Below are 26,966 nucleotides of genomic sequence, written 5' to 3'. Positions count from 1 at the left end.
TGTCCCCTGCATCGGCAGACGGATTCTCAACCACTGCGCCACCAGGGAAGCCCTCACATGGGCAACTTGAAGTGCTATACTACAGATGGGTAGCAGAAGGAAAAGTTTTACTGAGACCACGAATGCCACCTAGTTCTTAGTATTTACTACCAGAACTCACTAGTAAATAGAGAACCAAGGACAGCCAGAATTGGAGTAATGCTTGAAAAATCCTTTAAGACTACCAGCAAGAGAAGGAACCGACGCCACACCCAGAAGCTCAGTTTCCTAAATTGAGTGTGGAAGGTGCTTTTAAAAAGAAAATCTACAGCACTAGATAGACTAAGCATACCGGTTCATATCCTCCCTAATATCCACCAACACAGCAGTCAAGAGTCACAAAAATAAAATCAATTCATTAAAGCATGGGATGGAGAAATACCAGTGAGCCAAAGGTTCTGACAGACTTCTTCAAGATATAAGGCCAACAGGATCATACCAATAATCCAAAGAGTATCAGAAAGACCCAGAGCTGAAAGCTGACACCAAGAACCACAGCAAAAGTGGCAGGTGCCATTCTGAGTGGAAAAGGAAAACTGGAGGAGAAGGATGGGCAGAAGTGGGCTTGATTACCAGACAACTGCCTGCTGCGTGGTCAGCCTGTCCCAACAGCTCCAAGAAGTGTCTACCACACAGTCAACACACTGAGACTCAGACACTCAAACACAGATGAACAGTCGCCCCCAGGCTGAGGCCAAAGAAATGCCCCAGAAGACACTAAGCCACCTGCCTAGGAAGGGCTAGACAGGAGCAGCACAACTCCGTGCTGCTCACTGGGGTCCCCCACCCTGGAAATGAAAGGATGAGAAACCTCTTGCCAGGACCCCAATTCACAGCCACTGAACTGAGGCCATCTGTCCAGTGTCTCCCCACAAACGCCAAATCTGCACCCGTCCTCCCGCCTGGGAGAAAAGATGATAATGGCAGAGGGAGTTCAGGTTCCTGAGTTGGGCAACGGGGGTTGCAAATATATTCTATTAAAATAAAAATTACAATCACTCTGCATCTGATATTTTTAAAAAATTATTTCCTAGTGAAAACTGAATGCACATCATACAATTAAATCATTTTTAAAAATCATCATGACATTGCACTACACCTCCAATCTTTGCACAAACATTTCTTCTATGAGTGGAAGGAGCTCACTGACATAGTATTACATCTCCCTCTCTATAGGTCCTAATACACTATGTGGTTTTTCCAGTATAGCTTTTTCTGCTTTTAATTTTCAACAGAACCTCAAGACAAAATCATGGAACTCAACTGCAGTTAAAGAAAGATATCTAAGTGGTAAAAGTCATTGTCTGTGAGGTAAAAAGAAAGGGTACTAAAGCCCTCATTTTATATCTTGGGAAAACAAGAGAAACTGTCTAAAACTGACAGGTCAAGAAAGAGAGGTTTAAATCAATTTTATAAAATTTTAATAATAATAGAAAAACTTTAAAATAGTAATAGAAATTGGCAGAGAGAAAGGTAGCATAGAGAGCTATTTGATTTCCTCTTTCTGGGACGACAGCCATTAGTTTCTTAAATAATAAAGTAGATCTATTACCCTATGTAAAGTGATGTAAGTAACCAAAGGAAGAATTTAAAGACTGAAGATTAAAAGGCATTTTAGCACTAAGGAGTGAGAATGAGGAAAAGGAAAACTGATATTTCATTTTTCACTTCCAGAATTAAGGTTTATTAACATATGTCCATAAATTTAGTAATTAATGAGTAATTAATGCTTAATATAGAAGAAAAGTACAAATATGATTTTAACATGTCACTTAAGCATGGGCTAAAAAATACTACTACTAGTAGGGGAAATAAAGGTTGGTTGTAACCAGGAGGTTACAGAAAAGGCAAGCATTCAACAAAATTTTTTAGCTTTTATAACTTTATACAAAGCAGACCTAGGTTTCTATTAACAAGATAAATATTTACATTTTCAAGTGTCTGCTTTCTGAGTACTTGATCCCATGTATATTTTGTGGACAGTGTGTAAAAATGGAAGTAAACTTATTTGTGCGTCTCTCTAATCTCTAACATAGATCCATTTAATAATATGGACCTCTACACTTTTTAATAAGACTAGCATTTAAAGGACACCCCAAGGCCTCAACCAAACTAAAGAGGGACCAGTAAATAGTAGCCCGATGTCAAACGAAAAGGGAGAAAAAGCACTTAGAATTGCAATCTTAAATTATACCTTTGGAGTAGCTGATCTACACTGTCAAAACCTTTCGCACTAACTTTTTACATCAACTTTTTTAGTTTGGGTTTTCCTTTTAAAGGATCTTACTGCTCAAAATAAACCAAAATTTATTCAAAAAGCCTTTTAAATAATGGCCAAGTCTATCCATTTTCTAAAACTACAAAAACCAAACTCCATCAAATTATTCCCACACTCAAAACAAATATTTCATTTCACTTGAATCTACAATTCAAATCCCTGTCGATAATATACATTCTTCACCACTCATATTTGCTTGTGTAAGAACACATGTTCCTTTTTAAAGCAGTAATTACTTCCACAGACCTTCCAGAAAAGCTAATACAGATAAGCTTATTGTATCTTATCAAAACCAGAGTAAATTATTTATGAAGCCCTTGGGAATTCCTGTAAAAGAGGATATACAATACACAAAATAAAAGGTCACCACCACCAACAGATTGTTAATGGGTTTATTCTCATTTGTTCAACAAATATTTGAGAATCGATTATGTTCCAGGCATTGACACTAATAAACAAGACCTAGTCCCTCCATACAAAAACTTAGAGCTCCTGTATAAAATAATACTATGAATTAAATTAAAACACAAATATAAACTGCAAAATTATGAGAAGTAAGTAACAAAGCAGGAATATACTGTTTAAGAGTTGGGAGTCAAGCTCCTGGGTTTGCATCCAAGCTCCATCCTTGACTAGCTGTGTGACCTGGGGCAGGCTACCTAACTTCTGGCTGGGTTAATCATCATACCTATCTGAGAGTTATCATCAAGAAAAAATGAATTAATAAATATAAATCATTTAGAATGGTTCCTGGCATATCATCAGAGTCAGTGAGGAACTCTTAGAAAATGAAATTTAAAAAAAATACTCAAGAGAAATATCAGCAAAAAATATTAAAAGGAAATTCATAGAACATATAAAAACATATTCAATCTCACTATATTCAAATAAATGCAAATTAAAATATTAAGTTATCTTTTGTCTATTAAATTGGCAAATATTTTTAAATACTCAGGATTCTAGAATGTGGTAAAATTCTGCTGTGTAGCTGGCAAAAGCATAAACTGTTCTTTAAAAGGACATTTGAAAATATGTATCTTAAAAATGAACATATCCTTGGGGCTTCCCTGGTGGCGCAGTGGTTAAGAATCCGACTGCCAATGCAGGGGACATGGGTTTGAGCCCTGGTCTGGGAAGATCCCACATGCCGCGGAGCAACTAAGCCCTTGTGCCACAACTACTGAGCCTGCGCTCTAGAGCCCAAGAGCCACAACTACTGAGCCGCGTGCTGCAACTACTGAAGCCTGCACGCCTAGAGCCCGTGCTCCACAACAAGAGAAGCCACTGCAATGAGAAGCTTACGCGCCGCAACAAAGAGTAGCCCCTGCTCGCCGCAACTAGAGAAAGCCCGCACGCAATGAACGCCCAACACAGCCAAAAATAAACAAATTTTTTTTTAAAAAGTACATATCCTTTAACTCAATAAATGCAAGTTCTAGGAACTGGACCTAAGGCAATAAATCAAACATGAACACAAGGACTACCAGAGTAACATTCACTTAAACGTTGTTATGAACTAATTAGCAACAATGGGGAATAGTTACCTGATTTGTAAAATACTAATTACTCATTAAAAATGATGTTATAAAAGAATATTGACGGGAAAATGTTTAAATTTTAAAAGAAGACTAGAAAAAGTAAAATGTGACCCCATTTTGTTTCTTCAATACTGTTTGAAGGAGCCACATGTACATAAGGTATAACAGGCAAAAATATATAAACTAAAAAAATACAGTGATATTCTGATTATTTGGATTACTGCTGATTTTTATTTTCTTCTTTACAGAAGTTCTATTTGAACTTGAATTATTTTTAATTAAAAATATACAAACTTGGGCTTCCCTGGCAGCACAGTAGTTAAGAATCTGCCTGCCAATGCAGGGGACACAGGTTCGAGCCCCAGTCCGGGAAGGTCCCACGTGCCACAGAGCAACTAAGCCCGTGTGCCACAACTACTGAAGCCGGCGCGCCTAGAGCCCGTGCTCCGCAACAAGAGAAGCCACCGCAATGAGAAGCCCACACACCAAAGCGAAGAGTAGCCCCTGCTTGCCGCAACCAGAGAAAAGCCCGCGCGCAGCAACGAAGATCCAATGCAGCCAAAAATAAAAGTTAATTAATTAATTACACACACACGCACACGCACACAAACTGGACTGTGGTGGTAATAGCTGCACAACTGTATAAATTCACTCAAAACTCAAACTTACTCCTAAGATGAATTTTATGATATGTAATTTGTGTCAGAGAATATTTACACACACACATACATTACTTCTATAAAAGGTGAGGGATAGGGAAAAAGTCCTTGCCCTCAAAGAGAGAAAACAATTACATTTTGTGTTTTACTGAATGGGGAAGAGGGAAAACTAAAGTATTCCAGATCTCTTTCGACAATAAATTTTCGTTGTAACAAAATCTTCTTCTACTAGATTCATGTAAAAATGGATGTTAGATAATCATGTCAAGTATATCACTCTGAAAAAACAAAATGTTATTAGCTTTTCAGGTAACTTGGTTCCCAGAAAAAACCCTTTATCCCTATTACATTTTTTCCCTATCTACCCTGCTCCTGCAAATAAATCCTTTCTGAATAATTCCAATAAGGAGGAAAAAAATCAGCATTAATTCCAATGGCTAATAAATAAAACAGTCCTTCAACACAAATTTTAAATTATGTAAATGAGATGAATTTGAATTAACTGTAAGTCTGATAAAATTTGAGACATTAAACATGTAATTTGAGAAGACAGGCCAAATTCTCAAATAAAGGGGAAATTTAAGAAAATGCAAACCCTAAATATTCATTAATAGTATGGTAATAACAATTGAGAAGGGAAAGAATAATAATAATTAAAATAGAGCACACCTATCAGGCATGTGCTATGTGTGTGCTCAGCACTACATTGTAAGGTTTTATTACCATTATTATGCCTCCTATTCCCCATATGAAGAAAGTGAGATTTGGAACTTTGTATTTTGTTCTCATGGTTACCCAAATCCCTTCTATTTTCCTTTCTTTTCACTATGTGTCTAGGGGTGTAGGAGTATGACCTACTGTTTCCCCTACTTAGAATACCACTGAAACGTAATTAGTAACTTTTCCCCCCTCCCCTTCCTCTTCTCCAATTTGAAGTAATATTCTTTTATTTCCCATTAGTAACAATGAAGCAATCAGAAACTTTATTCTACCTTTTTTGTTGTTGTTTGTACTGTATCTTCATTACAGAGAATCTAGCCATTATATATTACACTCACTCATAAGCATCCTTTAAGTTCCACAAGTACCTATTTAAAGCTCCCCTTATATCAATGTCCCTGCGATCTCTCTGGCTGCCAAAGTTTAGTCTCTGGTAGATTCCTTAAGAAGTGCTCAAAGAAAGAACAGCCTCCAAATTCATACTCACGTTCATAATATTTTCTCTGCTGTCTTTATACTTCAGTCAATTCAGCTAGGTATAAAACTCGTGGCTCTTATCTCCTTTCCTTGTGAATATGAGATGTTACTCCATTGCTTCCAGAATAAAGCATTGCTATCAAAATCAGATAATCTGATATTCTTCCTTTAAAGACTTGGGTCTTTACCTAGATACCTCGAAGAATTTTATTTAAAGTCCAATAATGTTTAAAGAATGTCTACATGTTGGTCGTTTCTGTATCGATTTATCCAAGTATACAACATACCCTTTCCAAATGTAGTGGCAACACTTTTTTTTTTAATTTCAGGAAATTTACTTGAGTTATTATTATTAGAATTTATTAAGTTTCATTGCTTTGGTTCCTCTTCAGAGACTCTTATTATTTGTATGTTGAAACTTCTTTGCCTCTCTTTAGTAAATGTCACTTTCTCTAGAATGCTTCTTTATTTTTCTTTAATTCTTTTTTGTCAAATTTTTTTTTCTCCTATTTATCTTCTGTTTCTCTGAAGAAATTTTCTACTGTTTTTTCACTCTTGTGTACCTTCTAGTTTAGACTTCATTTTTTAAATGATTTTTTCTTTTATTTCTCTTTCCTTAGTTATCACCACATTTCTAAGATTTCCTTATTCAGATTTATGTTGCTCTTCCATATTTGTACCATTACCTAAATTTCTCTGAGTTCATTTAGAAACATTAGATTATATTTTTTATTTGTTTCATTAACATTTCTTTCTAGTAGTATGCTTTCACTGTCTGCAGAAATATTATTCTCTCCTTTTTCCTTTCTTCTTACAAAAGCTCTATGGGGAATTTGACTGTGATCCTAGTCAGTTGCTCTATTTCACGTAAAATAAAAAACTTTTACGAAACTGGAGTAGCTTTTCCGGTTTCAATAAGAGTCCTCTTCTGTTTTCATGAAGAGGAAATGAAGGACACTGAAATACAGTTTCATGAATGAGGTCTCTTGTACTTCCACCTTCCCGCTACTTTATACGTCCTTTTCCCCCTTTTCCCCACTGTCTTCATCCTCCTTAATTTGGATTCTATTACCAGCAGCGTCTCCTTAGTGCAGGACTTTGACCAGGAAGGGAACTTCAACTGCTAAGTTTTGAAAATTCATAGGGACCAGATGGATCTAACCCACAGAATTCACTGTGGGCCCCTGGTATCCTGAGAACTCAAAAACATCTCTTAATTTTAGCTTCTGTTCTCCAACTTGCTTGCCACACTTTCCAGGGACTTTTGGTTAGCTAGCCTGGGGTTCTCCTGTTCTCAGGTCCATCAGATTCCTGCTGCTCCCTTCTGCATCTTTCTGTACAAATGCTGACACCATGCAGGTCTTGTAGTTATTGGAGATTTGTCCCCACCTACTTCTATTAGGGTTTGTAGTGATACTGTTCACCTAGTCTTATAGAAAGTGTCCGTGAATTTTTGGTTTTGCTGTGCTCGTTACTCTGTTTTTAGGGAAAACTGCGAAGATTCAAAAAACTATGCCCTACTGTCATCTTCCCAGAACTCAAACATTCTTTTGGAGGTACATTTAGGAAGTCCCTAAAATCTAAAATAATGAATATGAATCTATTTGCTTTTGCCTAGGTCTTGAATAAAGGCACTAGGGTCTAAGAAATTCAACTTTACAACATGGCTAACCTCAGGTTTCCCATCATCTTCTCTATAAATATCATATGTTCTCTTATGAGATACATATATGATGTAATCATTATTAATTGCTTTCACTTAGAAATCAGAAACTTAATAAAAATATGAAACATAAAAGGATAAGGAAATGGAAAATAATGCAGAACTCTTAAGACCATTTGAAGAAATTTATTAAAGCAGACATTCAGAGTAAGATATTTTTAGGCATTAGTAGAACGACAAAAAGTGGGTTTTTTCTAAGTGTTCGTTGAGCACTTTCTATGTCACAGGAACCCTGCGAGACACACACAGGAAACACAAACAGGATAAGACTTTGAGAATCAGACTAGCTGGGACCAAAAACTGGTCAGCAAACATGTGCAAATGCCATAAAAGCATTAAATACAACCATTTGCTAGAAAGAATCCTGGGAGGAGAATATTTACTGAACTATATTAGTTTTGTCACTTTATACATTTCTGAAGCAACTGAACTTTTTTCTCCATTGATTACACACTGTCACTTTTATATTTTCTAAAACAGAAGATTCTTCTTTTTGCCAGCTGAATTAGAAACTTATTTTTAATTATAATACTCAATGCTCACAAATGTATATTAAAAGACCAACATTCATCTAATGCTAGTGAGTATAAACTGGTACATATTACCAAACACCTTTCTAAAAGGCTGTATGAAGGGCCTTAAAATTTTCCAAGCCCTATGACCTAATACTTACGCTCCTAGGAATAAATTACAAGGAAATAATTTAACATACAACCAAACACTCATGCACAGATGTCAGTACTTTAAAAAAAAAAAGTGAAAAGGAAAAGTTAAAAAAAAAAAAAAAAAAAAAGAAAATGTCTAATAAGAGAGAAACCTAACTTAACTAGGAAATGAGCATACAAAGAAATGGTTTCAACTCAGCATACTTTAAAATAAATTTCTAAAATAATTCACCTGCAAAAAGTTATAGTTCTGAATCCTCTGAATTTGCTCCCAAGTTCAAAGGAACAGCAGATCACTACAGTTAGTAAGTTTTTGATGACACAGGGAAATGTTCACAATATAATGCTAGGCAATAAAAAATATAAACAATATAAAAATAGATTCTACCCAAGCACACCAACCTGAACAGATATTCAGATGATCTTAATTAATCAAAAATGGCATTGCAAACAAAATACTAGAAGGGAAAGTGCCATAGTGCAATGGGCAGTAGAACTCTGGGTATGCTTCCTTCCACTTACCTATATTCTTATAAATTTCCAAATTTTTTCACTGATGCTGTATTACTTGGTAAATACAAGTATTTACCAATTTTTTCTTGGGAGAAAAAATTAAAATCTGAGAGCAGGGCTTCCCTGGTGGTGCAGTGGTTGAGAATCTGCCTGCCGATGCAGGGGACACGGGTTCAAGCCCTGGTCTGGGAAGGTCCCACATGCCGCGGAGCAACTAGGCCCGTGAGCCACAACTACTGAGCCCGCATGTCTGGAGCCTGTGCTCCGCAAAAAGAGAGGCCGCGATAGTGAGAGGCCCGCTCACCGCGATGAAGAGTGGCCCCCGCTTGCCACAACTAGAGAAAGCCCTCGCACAGAAGTGAAGACCCAACACAGCAAAAATACATAAATAAATTAATAAACTCCTACCCCCAATATCTTTAAAAAAAAAAAATCTGAGAGCAAAAATAAATCCACTAGATTTACCATTCACCAAAACCCATCAATTTATTGAATTATTAAGCACAAAATCAGACCACTCAGGGTTAAGAAATGAATGACAGCTAAAGGAGGGAAAACACTTACCAAAAAAAGACCAGATACACAGGACCACATGAAGAACAAGTCCAAAAGGAGGAAAATGGGCAATACACTCCCAAATGTCAAAATGTACATACCCTTTTATTTCCCCCAGTGCACCCTGTACATGAATGGAATTACAGAAGTTGGTTTTATTTAAATATACAGATCTGATTTCTAATTGTTCTGTAATAGTATGCCATACTCCTGTGACCACTGAGGTATACAAACTTTGCCCTACAAAACTCACATTTTAATCTAAAATTAAAACTCTGCCACATCAAATGGTTTTAAGCACTTAAATTCATAGAAGTATGGCAGACAATATGAACAAATGAGCGGAATTTAAAATAAATTTCCGGGACTTCCCTGGTGGCACAGTGGTTAAGAATCCACCTGCCAATGCAGGGTACATGGGTTCGAGCCCCGGTCCGGGAAGATCCCACATGCTGCAGAGCAACTAAGCCCACAACTACTGAGACTGCACTCTACAGCCCACGAGCCAAAACTACTGAGCCCACGTGCCACAACTGCTGAAGCCCACGCACCTAGAGCCCGCGCTCTGCAACAAAAGAAGCCACCGCAATGAGAAGCCCACGTGCCGCAACAGAGTAGCCCCCGCTCGCCGCAACTAGAGAAACCCCGCACACAGCAACAAAAACCCAACGCAGCCAAAAATAAATAAATAAAATAAAAAAAAGAAAACTAGAAGAACAGAGTAGCCCCCGCTCGCCGCAACTAGAGAAACCCCGCACACAGCAACAAAAACCCAACGCAGCCAAAAATAAATAAATAAAATAAATTTATATTTAAAAAAAGAATTGATTTTCAAAATAAACAAATTTCCAATGTTATTCATCCTCAAAGAGTTACAGCTGTATGTTCTAGAACTATTTCAAGTTTTAAAATGACTAGCCTATCACTATTGTTAAAAAACAATTTCAGTTGTTAAACAAGCCCAACAAATAAAGAACAGTATCAACTGCTGTATCCAACAGCTTTTCCCATTAATGTTCCCTTGGATGTTAACAGGTATAAATAAGAAATAAAAGGAAGGTGAGGTCCTTTTATCAAATACACTGGAAAAATGCAAATGCCTTTATGTTAATGTCCACAGTGATCTCTGAGGCAGTGCATTTTCCAAATTTAATCTCCTAAGTGATTTCTACATTCTAAATAAACTGAATTTGGTTATCGCTTAATTCAAAGAGGTAAAAAGTAGCTCCTAGGTTCCCAAGATGACAGTGTGCTTGGGTAGAATGGTGTCACTCATCGCTAACAGGGATAAATAGGAGAGGAGGGAGTATGTGCAGGAGAGACATGTAGGAGGCAGTTACATGAGTCTGGAGTTCAGAAGAGAAGACTGGGACACAAAGGTAGATCTTGACAACGTCGGCATGAAGGTATTAGGTGAAGCCATTACTGCAAATGCTATTAACCAGAGAGTGCTTTCTGTTTTTACTCTAGATGGCTTGAATTCAACAGACAAGTGTTTAAAATTTATCATAAACATCCACTGCAAAATTTGTTATATATCTGCCCCCTCTTCCAATTGAAATGTGCTCCTACGTGCTCCTTGATTCTAAGTACAGGGATCCTTACGAGCAGAACACTATTACAGTACCTGGTACAAAGCAAATGTTAGCCAAATAAAATGTTTGGTCATAAATGATTTTTTTCCAAAAATCAAAAAATAACCTAATTTTACCTAACTTACATTCTAACTGTATTTTAAAATATGCAAAAATACCCTCAAATTAAGTAAGTACAGGAACACCTATATACACACGTACCAGAGATATACTGAAGTTTAACTTTGGCTTGCTGTTCAGTAAAAATCGATTATTAAGCTGTGGCTTTTGAAAGACAGTCAGTCAAAGCATACTTCAATGTCCTTTCTAGCATCCCTGAACCTGCACCTAAAATGAAATGGTATGAGAGAGTAAGGTACCACCACAGCTAACCAACATAATGTCAGGACCATGACTGCCTGGGGAAACAATATTCACTTTCAAGTAGGCAAAAGCATTCTAGAAATAACTTTCAATGAAAAAACTCCTTACGAGCTTTTATGTGTTAAAATTCTATCCGTTGAAGAATAAATGTGTGCACAGTAAAACCAGAGCAAACTTCATTAATTAATGATGATTGTGAAAGCTGTTAATTTTACATTCAAAAACAATTATTAACTTTCAAACTGTTGAAAGGGAAATATGCCAACAGCTAATATGTATATTAGAGAGAGTCAGATCTTTCTTCTTGAGTTTTTTCCTTTATAAGCCAGTAAATGTTGGTAATTTTTAAAGACTATGAGGCTGAGTAAGAGACTAGATTATATCATAAATCTAGTATTTGTAATTTTTTTGTGTGTTCCAGCATTCATAAAATTAACTAGATAACCTTTAGAAACTGGATTTACTCTTTAGATATTTCATTTCATCCATAAGCCTCTCAAGAAAAAGAGTCATTTAGAAACTCTTCATATCTTGTGAAGGTAAACTAGAAATAAAATAGCAACTTTGCCACCTCGAAATTTCTTAAGGGAAAATCTCCAAAATCATTAATATTCATGGATAAATCTATGAGATACCCCCAAAGTACTTTGTTCCTATACTGACCTCAGGTGAAAGTGAGCATCTACTTGGTACAGCCAACGTGCAGTATAGTGCCCAAGGAGCAATCTGGGAGCTGACAGTGCTGAGCAACTGTTCTTGCACCAAAAGGTCAAACTTATAAAATCTGACAACAAAATTTTCATAAAATTCTATAATTTTTTCTGTAAATATTCCTATTTATTCCTCTATGACACTGACATTCAGCCTCAGCATCATGTTGCTTTTGTCAGCCACTCAGCCAGAATGTGTACATGGTGTACCTCTAATACGTACAGGCAAATATACATGTGCACCCCTGAGAGACAGATTACAGAAATAATTACTCAAACACCTTTTACTCAAAAAAGAATTACCATCAGATTCTTTGAGTCCCTCATGAATGTAAAATATGATTTGATCTATAATTAAATTTAATATATATTCAAGCACATTTCTTCATACAAAATGGCACACCTGAGACATTACTTTTTAAAATCCCAAGCTGAAGTCAAAAAATGGTAATTTTTTTCTTTTTAGAAAACAAAGATCACCCAAATAAAAAGCAATCACAAAAACCTTAACACCTTCACCAATAATGTAATTAAGCATCTATCCAAGATTTATGTGGTTACTTCTTTTCCAGTTAAAGATCACACTTTCAAACAGTTTATAAATCAAATAAGACTATCTCTGACCAGGTCTGCAAATATAAGCCACTTGGTTCAACAAAATACCTCCTAATCGGCCTGATTTAAGAACATTCGAGTTTAAAAGTTAGTAACACTTCATCCATTAGCTACACTACATTTTCAAGAGCTCAAACACAGCCACAGGTGGAACAGCCTCCATTTTTCCGTGTATAAGTTAAGATCACCTCAATTAATTATAAAGCAATCAAAAATATTCTTTCAAAAATGCCTTCTGTACTGCTTCTCCTGTATAAATACAAATGACAAAAGGATAAAAGGGAAGGAGAAAAGGAAGAAAGAAAGGAGAAAGAGAGGAATGAAGGAAGGAATGGAGAGGCAGGAAAGAAAACACAAAATCCCAGACCATATTTTTTAAGGAATCATACATAATGGGTATAATATCCTTAACTGAATTGTCAGAGACTTAAGACACACTACTAACATCTACTCCCTATGCCTTTAAAAGATTTGCTCTCTTCTAACAGGGATCTGGGGGAACATGCATTCAACCATAAAGGTGAATATTTTTTTTTTAACAGAAATACTTCAATCCTCGCCAAAGTATTAACCAACACCCCTTTTGAAAAGGTCAAGTACTAGCAATCACTATGCTGTATTTGTATTAATACCACTATCTGTCACTGATTATCAAACCGATTCCCAAAGTCAAGTTTAATAAATATCCCAACTATCTTTGCATTTATTGATCTAAATAATTCTCCCCACTAATGCTGTTTATCAGAAAGCTCCCGCATTCAAAATATACCACCAGTTCCCACATTCTCTCAGACAGCCACAGTTTTACTGTATTTCAAAACTTGAGTCACCTGTATGCATCGTCTTCTTTCAAGTCTCATATCATCCTGACGGGGTGGGGGAAGGGAGGGAAGAGTCCAGCAGCAAAACTATAACACTGTGTGAAGAAAAACAGATTATGATAAGAGATAAGGATGCAAGACAATTACCCCTAATTGAGGAACATCTAATGTAAATACAATCCCCAAAACATAAGAGATAAAATTACTGCAAATTCATTTCCTCACATTTATTTAAGCTTACTTGAAAATAATTTTCATTAATGAAAAGCAATTATATATAAAATATAAAATATTTAATTGTCAGGGAGAAAAACAGTTTTAAAATCTGACTACTACCAACAAAAATTTCACACATTTCTAGAGATGAAATAAACTGTCAATATTACACTATTCTATGTAATTTTATCTGAATAAAAAACATCTACATTTTGTAATCTACATCAATTCACAAATCAGTAAATGTGAATTCACTTTTCACTGTGGCTTACTACAGAGGTAATGAAAGTTACTCTACAGGAACGATCACATGTCAATCTACCAATGTTACTGGTAAATTAAGTTCTGAGACACTGCTCACCAATTTCTCCCCTAAGCCCACAAGCCCTCTTTTGCTCCGAGTGGCTTCTTGTACTTACTGTAATTTTTTCACTTTACTTCCTACTTATTACTTCCGCTGCTATTTTATGATTGGTCAGCAAATTCCATGACTGATGGGAAAGCAAAAGCAACCTCATAGCTATTGTCAACTGAGAGCACGTGATGACAGACAAGACAAAGACAAGCACAGGCTGAAACCTAACTTATAAGTGAGTTTGGTCTAAAAATCTATTTTTCAAATTGATGCTGTGGAACTAAGTATTATTCCTAATGAAACAATGTTGCTTATGTTGGCCAAGTTCCCAGACTAGCCAAAAGACATCTATTGAACCCAAAAGATATTATACCAGCCATGGGCACTGGGGACCCTGCAGAAGAAACATAGAAACTTAACCAATTCTAGATCCTCTCTTTATCCGGACAAATTCTGAAGTAGGTTGTTTTCCTTTGTTAGCACTCTCTCAACTCCTAATGCCTGTAATTCCCTAAATTTTACATTATGACATTCCAATCATCCTGCTAATATAACAACAACAATGCTTTCCCCTAAGTATGTTCCTAAGCTACCACCCAAAGCTCCTACTGCCTCAGTGTAGTTCATTTCAGGTATGTGATAGGAAGAAATCAACAGGGCTGAAATAATTCACTTTAATATTCGCAGTTTTCAACAAGGATGCTAGTTAGTTAGCCCTTCAAATAAACCCCTAAGTGGTAGAATTCTAACAGTGTTGCAAAATAATGTTAAAAACTACTGACGTAGTTTGAGGAAAAACATTTTCATGCAAGTGGGTCATAATATGGATTTGACTCTATATTTACTGCCACCAAATATGTCTGCTTTTCACTTATTTCTGCTTCTACTGACTTTTGAACCCCAGAAGTTCTTTAAAAGCTCAAATTCTGTACTCCAAATAGCAGCAACTGAAAGAGCAGCTCAGGGAAGGGGTTTACATGTATGAATTACTTGTAAATTAGGAACTACCTGTGTCTGAAATCATTCCCTGGATTCCAGATTCCATTCCTGAAGAACCACTTTTCCAGCTCAGATGCTGCTGTGGTATCAAGGAAAACCCTAGGCATGTGACCAGTTAGTACCCAACTTGGGGGAAAGGGGATATGGACAGATAAATGGATGAACATTAAAGTAGTGCATCAAAAGTTTTATTTGCAAAAATAATATTTGAATCATCAAGATTCAAGATTTTTACTTCAAAGACATAGTTTTCTAATAATTTTTCCCTCATAAATGGTCAGTCTTTACAATTCTAGCATAAACTATGGTAAAGGAAAATGTGAATTTTTAAATCTCTTGCCATGAATTGCACATTTTCAAATCCTTCAGGCTCTTGACATCATATTCTTCACCTGTAAAATGTCACAATGCTACCTATATACCCTGCCAACTTCAATGGTTTCAACAGGAAAAGATGAGTGGGCCAGTGGCACAATGGATAATGCATCTGACTCTGGATTATCAAAATGGTCTCACCCTAAAACTGACATCTTTTAGAAAAAAAATCAACCATTTAATCACACTCATTTGAAAAGCAGCCTTTAGCAAAGAGTAAAGAATTTCCGTAAGTTACAAAATCTGCTGCTGACATATGCAGCAACTAAACCATCATATACTGAGAAATGATAAACTCAAGTCTTGACCTTGGATTACTTTAAATAAAGATTCTAGTGATTATTCCAATATATCCTTCAGGCTGGTCACTATTCAAAAAATAGATGTGAGTTTTAATGACAATAAGTAGGTAACAGCGAACAACAAATGTACTTTGCCAATTATAGATACAATTTTCTTTCTAAAGAAGCTTACAAATCCAGACAGGCATATTTTAATTTTTTCTGAGAAAAACCTACAGTGAATTTTTTATCTTTTCCCCCACAAATGGAGCCATTCACAAATCATGGAGCAAAATTAGATGCCAACGAAAAGCATCTACTATCCTTACCACAGGAACCTCCCATAGTCCTCAAAATCTTTTACAGTATGTTTTAGCTCACATTTTGCCCAAGGCAATACAATGGTCTATGAACAATCTAGGAACTGAGCTTAAGTGGTTTTTGAAGCTAAACTTACAAACCAATTTTTAGTTGTCTGAAAATCACTACATAAAATTAACCCACAGCACATCTGCAAGGATAACAGAATTTCAACAAGCTGAGTTTACGTGCATGGTATGCTCAGGAAGGTATCAGACTCGGTCTCTTTGTGTCTGTCTCTCTTTCCCAAGAGGGGTGGGGGAATATCGAGACACTTAATCAAAAGCACTGTCATGCTGAGATTTATAAAATTACTACATATCTGAAAACAACTAGAGTGGCAAAACTATGAAATGAATGCATTAGCATGATATGGCAAATCCAGATTAACTCAAAAAGAGTTAATAAACTAAATGGCAGGTACTGACGTATTCTCTAATGACACAATGTTTTGTACTGAGGCAAAACTAAAAACTGTATCTAGTTTGTTTTTTCTTTAAATAATTTTATTTATTTATTTTTGGCTGTGATGGGTCTTTGTTGCTGTGCGCGGGCTTTCTCTAGTTGCGGCGAGCGGGGGCTACTCTTCGTTGTGATACGCGGGCTTCTCGTTGCAGTGGCTTCTCTTGTTGCGAGCCCGGGCTCTAGGCGTGCGGGCTTCAGTAGTTGTAGCACGCGGGCTCAGTAGTTGTGGCTCGCGGGCTCTAGAGCGCAGGCTCAGTATTTGTGGCGCCCAGGCTTAGTTGCTCTGCGGCATGTGGGATCTTCCCGGACCTGAGCTCGAACCCATGTGCCCTGCACTGGCTGGCAGTTTCTTAACAACTGCGCTAACAGGGAAGCCCTGTATCTAGTTCCAAAATAACTAAAGTAGTAGGGAAGTATTATAAGCAGCCGGTGAAAAAAATCAGTCTGATACAAGCTTCAGAAGTACGGGTAGGTACTGTTTTATTTCTTAAGCTGGGTACAAGTATACAGTTGTTTTTTTTATGACCTTTTAATTTTACGTGTTATATCAATATATATTCTCATATATTCATATAGTCACAATTTAAAAAATTTAACCCACATGAATAAAATATAATGCACAATGAGATTTAAAAGACAATTCTGATAGTTCAGAAGATGCCAATTAAGAATAAGCTACAAAAAAAAGGTAAAATAACAAGCTCAAAAAAGAAAACAAAGTTGAGAGAGTGGCATGGACTTATATGTACTACCAAATGTAAAACAGATAGCTAGTGGGAAGCAGCCGCATAGCACAGGGAGATCAGCTCGGTACTTTGTGACCACCTAGAGGGGTGGGATAGGGAGGGTGGGAGGGAGGGAGACGCAAGAGGGAGGAGGTATGGGTATATATGTGTATGTATAGCTGATTCACTTTGTTATAAAGCAGAAACTAACACACCATTGTAAAGCAATTATACTCCAATGAAGATGTTAAAAAAAAAATGAAAACGAATTTGAAAGACCTAAAATTTGATTCCATGGATCAAATTACAATGTGATTATCTTAAAATTATACTCTGTGACTAGCTTTCCTTATAAACTTCTGCTCATTTACACTAACAGAGCAAGAAAGTGATAGAAGAAAATGTCTTTTTTCCAGATAATAATTTTAGAAATAGATTTTCAAGAATTATTAATAGCCAAAGGAGTCATGGGGGAAATGTTTTGATACCTAACACACAAGGAAAATAAAAAATCTGTAACTCTAATTCCCAATAAGATGATCAAATGGCATACACAGAAAAAGTCCTTTCACTAACTGGAGGTTTCAAGAGAAATCCTAAAAACCAAGAACATTTATGATTTCCCCCAGGATCCCTAGGAAATAGTCACGGTCTTAAAAAAAAAAAAAAAAAAAAAAAAAGTAAAAGGCAAAAAGCGTAAGATGATATCAAATCAAAATTATGAGTAAAATTGCAGGGAAAAAGACATTTGCTATACACCATCAGCTGAGACACTTCACAGACGCTGACACACACCCTACAAGTAGGCACTGTTATTTCATCAGTGGGGAAATCAAGGGTCAGAGAGATTAACCCGCCTGGCCTAAGGGCACAGCATGATAACTCTGGTCCCACACCGAAGTTCACTACTTTCCACCACTCCAAGATGCCTCTCATTAGGGATCACTGAAACGGTTATGAAAAAATTGCAAACCTGCAAGAATCTAGGTGACTTAGTCTGATTTTAGACTCACCACTCTTCTGCCTCAACCATACCAAACATGAAATAAAGCTCATAAGCAGTAAATTAATTTGTATAAAGTATTTCACTTTCGGGGAATGGAAAAAGTAACTCTCCTGAAAAGTCAGCCTAGGAGAGAAATTCTGATTATAGATGTAACAGTTTGTTCTATATTCCCTTTACCAAAAAAAAAAAAAAATTAAGGAGACAAGCTGAAAAGAGTGTAAAAACCAATAGCAGATAAGTTATTTTTGCACTAAAGCCTCAGGCAAGATAAAATGAACATGAAGGACTGAAAACCTGGGTCTTGGAATATATGACTCCAATGGCACGTCGGAAGTGGAAGCAGCTCATACATGGGTTTAAGGGGAAGGAGGATGTGCTTTCTCATGAAACTGTACATAAAGAACTAACACAACCCTGAGTGAGCACCAGAGAAAAGGTTCAAGAAGACAGAGATGAGTGGATTAAAATAAATATTGTCCCAATTTTTGCTACCTCCAGCACCAAGTTACCTGGCCTCTCCAGGACTATATCTGGGCTAAACTGAGACAAAATTAGGCACTGAGCATTTGTATATGGCAATAAATACAGGAAAACAGGAGGGAAATAACTCATAGGCATATTATCTGTTACAACACATTGACAAATATCTTTTTTAAGACTGGTGGGCAGAGACTGAAAAGTTTCTAGGAGTAAGCTATGACCGAAAAAAAGTACAGGTACCCTGCCACTAATTCAAAACATATAGGGACTTCCCTGGTGGCGCAGTGGTTAAGACTCCGCCTGCCAATACAGGGGACACGGGTTCAATCCCTGGTCCGGGAAGATCCCACATGCCACGGAGCAACTAAGCCCGAGCACCACGACTACCGAGCCTGCGCTCTAGAGCCCACGCACCCAGAGCCCATGCTCCGCAACAGAAGCCACCGCAATGAGAAGCCCGCGCACCGCAATGAAGAGTAGCCCCGCTAGCCAAAACTAGAGAAAGCCCATGCACAGCAATGAAGACCCAACACAACCAAGATAAATAAATAATTTATTTTTTAAAAAAACATATAAACTACCAGTGATACTTTATTTTGCTTGCCATCCTTTGTCTCCTTTAGTGAGTGTGAAAACAATGATTTTCACAGGTTTATTTCAACCTTCATGTCTATCAACATATCTGCATGTATTCTCTTCTACTCCAAGTTCCTCAAACATTAATATTCAGACCACAGCACTTTTCAGGAACCTAACTTCCACTACTGGAGAGTGACTACTACTATATAAAGTAGATACTAGGAAATATCCCTATCATAAGCAGACCTAAGTTCCAGAAGGCTCATTTCTAACATTTGGTTGAAAGGCAACATTAAGTACTATCTTAGTTATATGTGGAATTAAGCAGACTGAAAATACCAACTTGCCTCTAGCCCACCTTTCTCCTTTAAGGTTCAGGCCCACATTTCTGAGAGTCCAGTGAACTGAGCTTGATTCTGTTTCCCAGTTATTACTGCATATGAGGTATCTTATATTTAATGTACACATAAACATTTTCCTTTAATTCACTTAATTCCCATAAATAATTACATAAGTTAAGTAGCACTATTACCCGTTTTACAGGTGAGGAAACTAAGTGAGGAAACTAAGACCCAGAGAAGTGAAGTTGCCCCAAGTCACACAGGACGAATTGTAGAGAGATAAGAGTCAAATCCAACCAAACAGACTCCAAAGCCGCTTATCTCAGGCCCCACATTAAACTGAATTTGTCATTTCCCCACTCTTATCTCTTGATCAAAAAAGAAGAGGAATGACCAGGCAGGACAGGAAAAAAATCCACTTCTCCTTCCTGTATTCTCAGTTTTGGTTAATGGGTATCACTATACCCCAATCTCCCAAACTAAAACCCTAATCATCTAGGACCTCTTTCCTATTGCTTACCCCACATCCAATCCACACAAATTCTTGTGTTGAGAAATTCCCTGGCGGTCCAGTGGTCAGGACTCGGCGCTTTCGCTGCCAGGGCACAGGTTTGATCCCTGGTTGGGGAACTAAGATCCCACAAGCTTCGAGGCGTGGCCAAAAAAAGAAAAAAACAGAAAAGTGAATTCTGTGAGCCATTCTAGGAAATGAATCAAACCTAAGGAGGACGTCACAGGAACCTCCAGTTTGTAGCCAGTCAGACGCCCAGGTAACAACCTGGGCTTGTGCTTGGTGTCAGAAGTGGAGGGTCTTACAGGACTGAGCCCTTTACCAGGTAGATAGTGTGAGAATTGGGCTGAATTCTCAGACACCCTGCTGCCATCTGAGAACTGCTTGGTGTGAAAAAGCCCCTCCCCCGTGAAAAACATACACACACACACACACACACACACACACACACACACACACCCTCTCACATGTTGGAACTGGGTACAGGAACCCTTTGTAAATAGGAATTAAAAGCAAAGTAATATGAACAAATTTTTTCAATCTCTTCTGCTGATGCGCTTGCTTCATATCACCTACACATAATGTACTCAAACTTTCTATTACTCAAATCGATCCTGCTCATAAGAGGAATTAAAAAGGGGTGGCCCACCGACCTCTAGGTGCTTTGAGAATCAAACAAGGTTGAGATCCAGTGCGTAGTGTCATCCCCCGTTACATTTCCCTCCCTAACCTGAACATCTGGGGTGATCTCATGCATATGCATGTATTCCAGAAACAAAGCATATCTATCAGACAGAAGACACTTAGGAAGAATATGTTCAATCAATAATAGTCTGCGACCCCTTCTCATAACTAGTTTCTAAGAAATGCAATAAAAACTACTCTCTCACTCTTTCCTTTCTGATAGTACTGGACTTTTCTAAATAGAATGGTCTAAAGTATTTATATATATATGTGTGTGTGTGTGTATGTTTCTGAAGTATTTTATATATATACACACCATTTTATTTATAAAATATACATTATATATAATTAATTTACATAAGTACATGCACACATATACTTAATTGATTATGTGTACTTTAATACATATAATTATATATAATTTTATGAACCACTGTTTTTTAATTATCCTTGAATTTCAAAAATACAGAAAAACAACAAGATCCAGAAATTAAAAAACACACACTATTATTAACAGCTTACATTTTCTTCCAATAAGCCTATTACTAAGAGTAGTAAAATGAGTTTAGTTGTACTTATTTTCCCTGATAGACTTTTGTGGAACTTAGAGAAATGCTACCTCCTAAAAAATTCTTAAAATGTGTGATCTTGTATTTCAGGGTACCAATCATCCTCCATGTCTCTTTCACCTTTGGCCCCAAACTCAGGTGTTACTCTCCAGTTCCATCGTCTGGCCCCTCCACTCATTTTTCTATACATCTTTCCCTCTGAAAGAAGTACTTCAAAGATTTACTCTGAACTAATAATTCCAGACTCTCTTCTCTACCCTGACCGCTCACTCAGTATCTAGTCCGACAGCTGCTGGATGCTGCGTGCAGTGCCACATTACTACCTCAACTCACTATGCCTACAAGGCATCCTCATCCCTTCCTTACACAGCTCACACTGCCATCTCTACACGTGCCCCCGACACCACAACCATGCTAGAAACTGCTGACTTCTTTAGCTACTCTAAACAGTCTGACTAAATTCTATCGATTTTCAAAATGCCTCATGCCTTTCCATTCTCGTCCATGCCTACTGTTATCACACTGGTCCATGTCCTTGTATCAGTCCCTGTTTCACACATATTACAGATGCCTCCTAAACTAAGCCTCTCCTAGGCCAGACAGTATGTCAGAAACAATACAGGCGGTTGCCAAAACTAGACTGCAGACTCCACCCCGAAATATCCTGATTCAGGAAGCGTGGAGAAGGACTCAAGAATCTGGTTGTTTTTTAAACAAGAACTTCCAGGTTATTCTTGAGCACAGCCAAATTTGGGAACTGTTTTACTTAAAGACAGCGCATCCCTTGTCCCATTTCATTGCACCTTTAGCTGCCACGCATACATCCCTGAAGCAGACTTTCAACCTGGATTTAACCCCTCTGTAAATTAGGAACATTAGATCAAATCTTATTGCCCTGAACTCAGAGCTCAGCATGGCATTCTATAAAATGCCACTTAACCTCCTTCTGCATCAATGCTCAAATCATTCCCCTTGCCTAAAACTTGCCCTTTCTTTACCTAAATCTTACCCACTCTTCAAGACCACCTTAATTCCCCCTCATCCAGTTTAAAGCCACTCCAATCTCTCCTCTGAACTTGCGTTTACTTATCGACCACTATACTTTAGTAATTATTTATGTTACATTCTTACTCAAGTGATAGTATCTACTGCTTGGTGAATCTCAATCTCATATTTCTATTATAGCCTAGCAGATGTTCAATAAGCACGTTAGAATGACAGAATAACAACACAGAAAATACTGTCTTACATAGAAAAAGTGGGCTATAAAGCAGTATGCAAATACATTCATTTTTAAAAAGGAGAGAATAACTGTGTGCAGGAAAAAAAAAAAAAAAAAAAAAAGACAGGTTATACACAAAATGCAAATAGTAGTTATCTCCAGAGAGAGGAACTGCAGGAAACTGTTATTCTTATCTTCAGTATTTTCTAAAGTTTCTAAAATGAATGTGCATTTTGTAACAAAACGAAATCTTAACCTAGAATCTCAAACCTTAAAATCTTAAACTAGAATTTTCTTGATCAATGGAAATTCTGTATAAATGACTGGCATGGGGTATCAGCAGCCATACTGTCACAATCCTAACACATATGACTGATTTGTTAATGTCAACATTTCCCAACCTATATTTCAAATTCCGCTGGCCTCACTAGACTGGATGTTCAACTTTGGGGACCTCATTCACAGTCATGTAGATCCCACTACTAGTTTTAGCACCTATCATTCTCTAGCCACTCTTGGAGAAAAAAAAAATTGAACATTTTAACAACTTGCCCCAAAATTTCCTCTTGCTACCCAAAATCATAATTGATGTCTGATCTTCCTGTTTTTTCAATATTACAAGAATAACATGTTTTTTTGTGGTAGCTAATACATATGAATTATACAATAACACTGAATTTAGTATCAGATTGAGAGCAAGAGGTCTTCAATTTCATTTAATTCAAATCAATCCTTTAGTAGATATGGAAACTGAGGTCTAGAGGTTATGTGCCTTACTTAAAGAGTATGTGAAAGTAAAATAAACAGATCAGAAAAGATCTGATCATCAAAACAATGATAATAGCAAAATAGTACTTATTGCCATTTTAATTAAGCATTCAAACTCCACTGCTACAAAGAAATATTGGCAAACATATATCTGCACAACAACAACATAAGCATACTTATGTTTCTTTTCATATAAATGGAAATACACAGGAAAATGTCCAGAAAGATAACTGCAAACCTTCAACAGCAGTATCTGTCGTTAGGACAATGGGACTGAGTAGGTGGTTGGGTAGGAATGGACAGGAGTGGACAGAAAGTCGAAAGAGGGACAACCATACATACTTCTGTATACAATTCAGAAGTGCCATCACTTACGCCTATTGAAACAACCGAAAAATAATTTTAAATAACTGCATATACACAAATAATATCCTAAAAATCAGATGATGTCATGACACGATGAGAGTTTCAAATCTATCATTCATTTCTTCAACAAATATGTGCTGAGAACTGGAGACATAAGGGTGAGATTTACTGCCACTGTGTCTGCCCTCAGGGAACTCACAGTCCAATGTGCGAAACAGGCAAAATCACACTAATATATAACTACAAACCATGCTCACGATTATGAGGGGGAAGTACAGATTGCTAAAAGAGAAAATTAACGAGAGGAACCAATTTCGATTTGAGGAAGAGGGAGTATCAGAAAAATCTTTCCGAGAATTTGACAGGTGAGACCTGGATTTGGAGTCTTAGTATGTGTAAGGCTTCTGAAGCTCACAATTCTTTCAACTTCTAGATCTACATAAGAGAGGCGGTGAAAACTCAGAACTTCTGAGAAAGTAATTAGGTGAGTGGGGATCTGGAAGTACCAAGGACATTCAGCCAAGACAATGAAAGATTAAAGGACCAGTGACTAGACATCTCCAAATAATTTAGCAAGTCTCAAGGATGGAATGGACTGACTTGATAGGACTAAGAGTAAGAAGAATGTTACAGGAGGACAAGTGGCAAATGAAGGAAAGAATGAAGGCATCCATTAATGGGAGAGTTGTTACATGAGTGACAGCCCCTAGTCATCTGCAGAGCTTGCAACCCATGGCATCTGCCTTGGCTATGGTTCCAACACTAAGTGGGAAGCGGAGTACAATTTACTCTAGAGCCCACCCCTCTGGCCTGACCTTCATCCAAAGGTCCACATCACTACAACATTATTTAAAAGTCTGCCTACTCCATGAAATATAATCAGGGAAACAGAATTTTTAAAGAAAATTGTCTCCTCCACTGACCCTAGTTTTTTGCCCTGGTTCTCTGGGGAGAACTTCCCAACATGGTGGAGGGAGCTAGAATCCAAGCAAAGCATGGGGGTCCTACTGAGATGTGAAGGTAAAGATTAGAGTTCCAAACAGCTGAAGCACCTGGAATCTTTGGGGGACAGGGCAACAGAGAGGGGAGAGCTATACAGAAAGGGGTCTCCAAAAGTCTGTAGAGGGGTCCCAAGAAGACCAGAATGTACATGGGGCAAGGTGAGACAAGCTTAGTGCAGAGTGACTGCTAAGAGGTTGAGAGCAGAACAGAAATGAAAGAGAATGGGAAATTTTGGAGTCTTTGCCCAGCCACAGTGGAGAGATCTCTTTAACAGAGGTTTACTGTGTCAACTTGACTGAGCTATGGGCTGCCCAGACAATTGGTCAAACATTATTCTGGGTGTGTCTGTGAGGGTGTTTCTGGATGATATTAACATTCGAATCCACAGACTGACTGCCCTCCCTAATATGGGTGGTCCTCATCCAGTTGGTTGAGGGCCTGAGTAGAATAAAAAGGCTGACCCTTCCACACGTAAGAGAGCACTCCTGTCTGACTGCTTTGAGCTGAGACTTCAACCTTCTTCCTGCCTTTGGACTCAAACTGAAACATCAGCTTTTGAATCTTAAGCCTGCTGGTTTTCAGACTAGAACTTAAACCATCAGCTCTTACGGTTCTCAGGCTTCAGACTCCGACCAGAACTACACCATCAGCTCTCTGGGTCTCCAACTTGCCAAGTGCAGATGTGGGGACTTCTCAGCCTCCATAATCACATGAGCCAATTTCTTACACTAAATCATATACCCCCTATTGGGTCTGTTTCTCTGGAGAACCCTTACGAATACACACCTTAACATCCTTTCCCCCTTTCAAGACTAAGGACCACACTTTTAGAGTACAGCGTACTCCAGACCAAAATGAATAATGTCTAAAACCAAACCCAGGCAAGATCCACAGGAAGACCCAGTTTGGAAGTCATGTCCCACCATACTAGAGGGGCCAGGCGTGACCTTGAGCTTTCTATAGATCTTGAGTAATAAAATACAAAACCAAACATAAATAAATTCGAGGTGACCAACCAGCTTTGTAGAACAAACATTAACATTCTCAAGAAGAAAAAAACAGTATTCAATCAAAATTCAGTAAACAAGAAACAGAAAAATGTGATCCACAGTCAAGGGGAAAAAAGAGTCAATGGAACCCCAACCCCAGGTTGGACAAGATGTTAGATATAGCAGACAACAACTTTAAAGCAGATATTTTATACAAAGAATTAGAAGAAAATGTGTTCAAAAACTTTAAGGAACAATTTGCTCTTTAATGTGTGAACGGACAGAGTATCTCAGGAGAAAAATTGAAACTACGAAAAAAAAAAAAAAGGAAATTATAAAATCACAGAAGACAGTGAGAAAACAGTAGAAAAATATCTGAAGAAATCATGGCTAAAAAAAACCTCTCAAATTACAACCACACCCCGGCACGTCATAGGCAAACAGCTTAAAACCAAAGATAAAGAGAGAAATCTTGAAAGCAGCCAGAGGGAAAAAAGACAGTATACACAGAGAAAAGAACAAAACAGTAATTATCACTAACATCTTACCAGACACAAGGAAGCCAGAAGACAGCGGAACACCACCATTAATATGCTCAATGACAACAACTATCAATCTGGAATTCTATATCCAGTTAAAATAACCTTCAAGCACAAAGGTGAAATAAAGACAGAATTTTTTACCAGCATACCTGCACTACAAAAACCGCTGAAGAATGTTCTTCAGACTGAGGGGAAATTATACTGGATGGAAACACAAATCTATACAAGGAATGAAGAGTGCCAGAAATGGTAAATAAGTAGGTAAATTTTCATAAATGAGTATTTTTCCCTTCTAATTAAATTAAAAGATTATTGTTTAAAACAAAAATCAATCAAATTGGAGCTTAAAATGTGCTTAAAGCTAAAATCATAAAATTGTAATATATGTAGGAGTACACATGTAGGAGGAAAAAAATATGGCAACTGCACCAAGTGGGAGGCAGGTAAACAGCTTGATAGTGTTTACCGTTATTACACTTGGGAAATGGGGAATGGGAAGTGGAAAGTGTCACTGACTCTAAATATTTAAACACAGATATGAACTTCCCTCGATACACAGAACACCTTCAGAAGTTCCTGTGAAGAAGAGCTCATACAAAGTAATTACAAACACACAAAGAAACCCTCCATCACAAGAGAAACTCAGTGGGTAAACAACCAAACTTCATACCCAAGGAACTAGAAATAACAGAACTATCTGAAAAGAACTTCCAAATATATATCTTAAGATATCAGAGAAGATATCACCCTTTTTTTAAGGGTGACAAAAAAAAATTAGGCACGTTCAAGAAAGAACCAGGTATTAAAATTAATACACACACATACGTTTATGTTCATGACTAGCTCAGGACTGCAAAAAC

The 26,966-nt window shown here is 37.4% G+C and overlaps 1 protein-coding gene across 2 annotated transcripts in view; it reads right to left on the bottom strand.

The window, feature by feature from the left end:
- Positions 1 to 26,966, bottom strand: part of DYRK1A (dual specificity tyrosine phosphorylation regulated kinase 1A) — a 143,668-nt gene that overhangs the window by 82,861 nt on the left and 33,841 nt on the right. The window contains exon 2 of one of the 2 annotated variants that reach the window (XM_024120033.3): positions 13,281 to 13,366. The exons of the other annotated variant lie outside the window; for it this stretch is intronic. Coding sequence (XP_023975801.1) covers positions 13,281 to 13,290 — 10 coding nt within the window. The 5' untranslated portion in view covers positions 13,291 to 13,366. The remainder of the gene's footprint in view (positions 1 to 13,280; positions 13,367 to 26,966) is intronic. 2 annotated transcript variants of the gene reach the window in all.

This window comes from Physeter macrocephalus, chromosome 8, assembly GCF_002837175.3.
Source record: "Physeter macrocephalus isolate SW-GA chromosome 8, ASM283717v5, whole genome shotgun sequence".
In the NCBI taxonomy this organism is placed as follows: domain Eukaryota; kingdom Metazoa; phylum Chordata; class Mammalia; order Artiodactyla; family Physeteridae; genus Physeter; species Physeter macrocephalus.
This window is presented reverse-complemented; position numbering and strand designations above follow the sequence as displayed.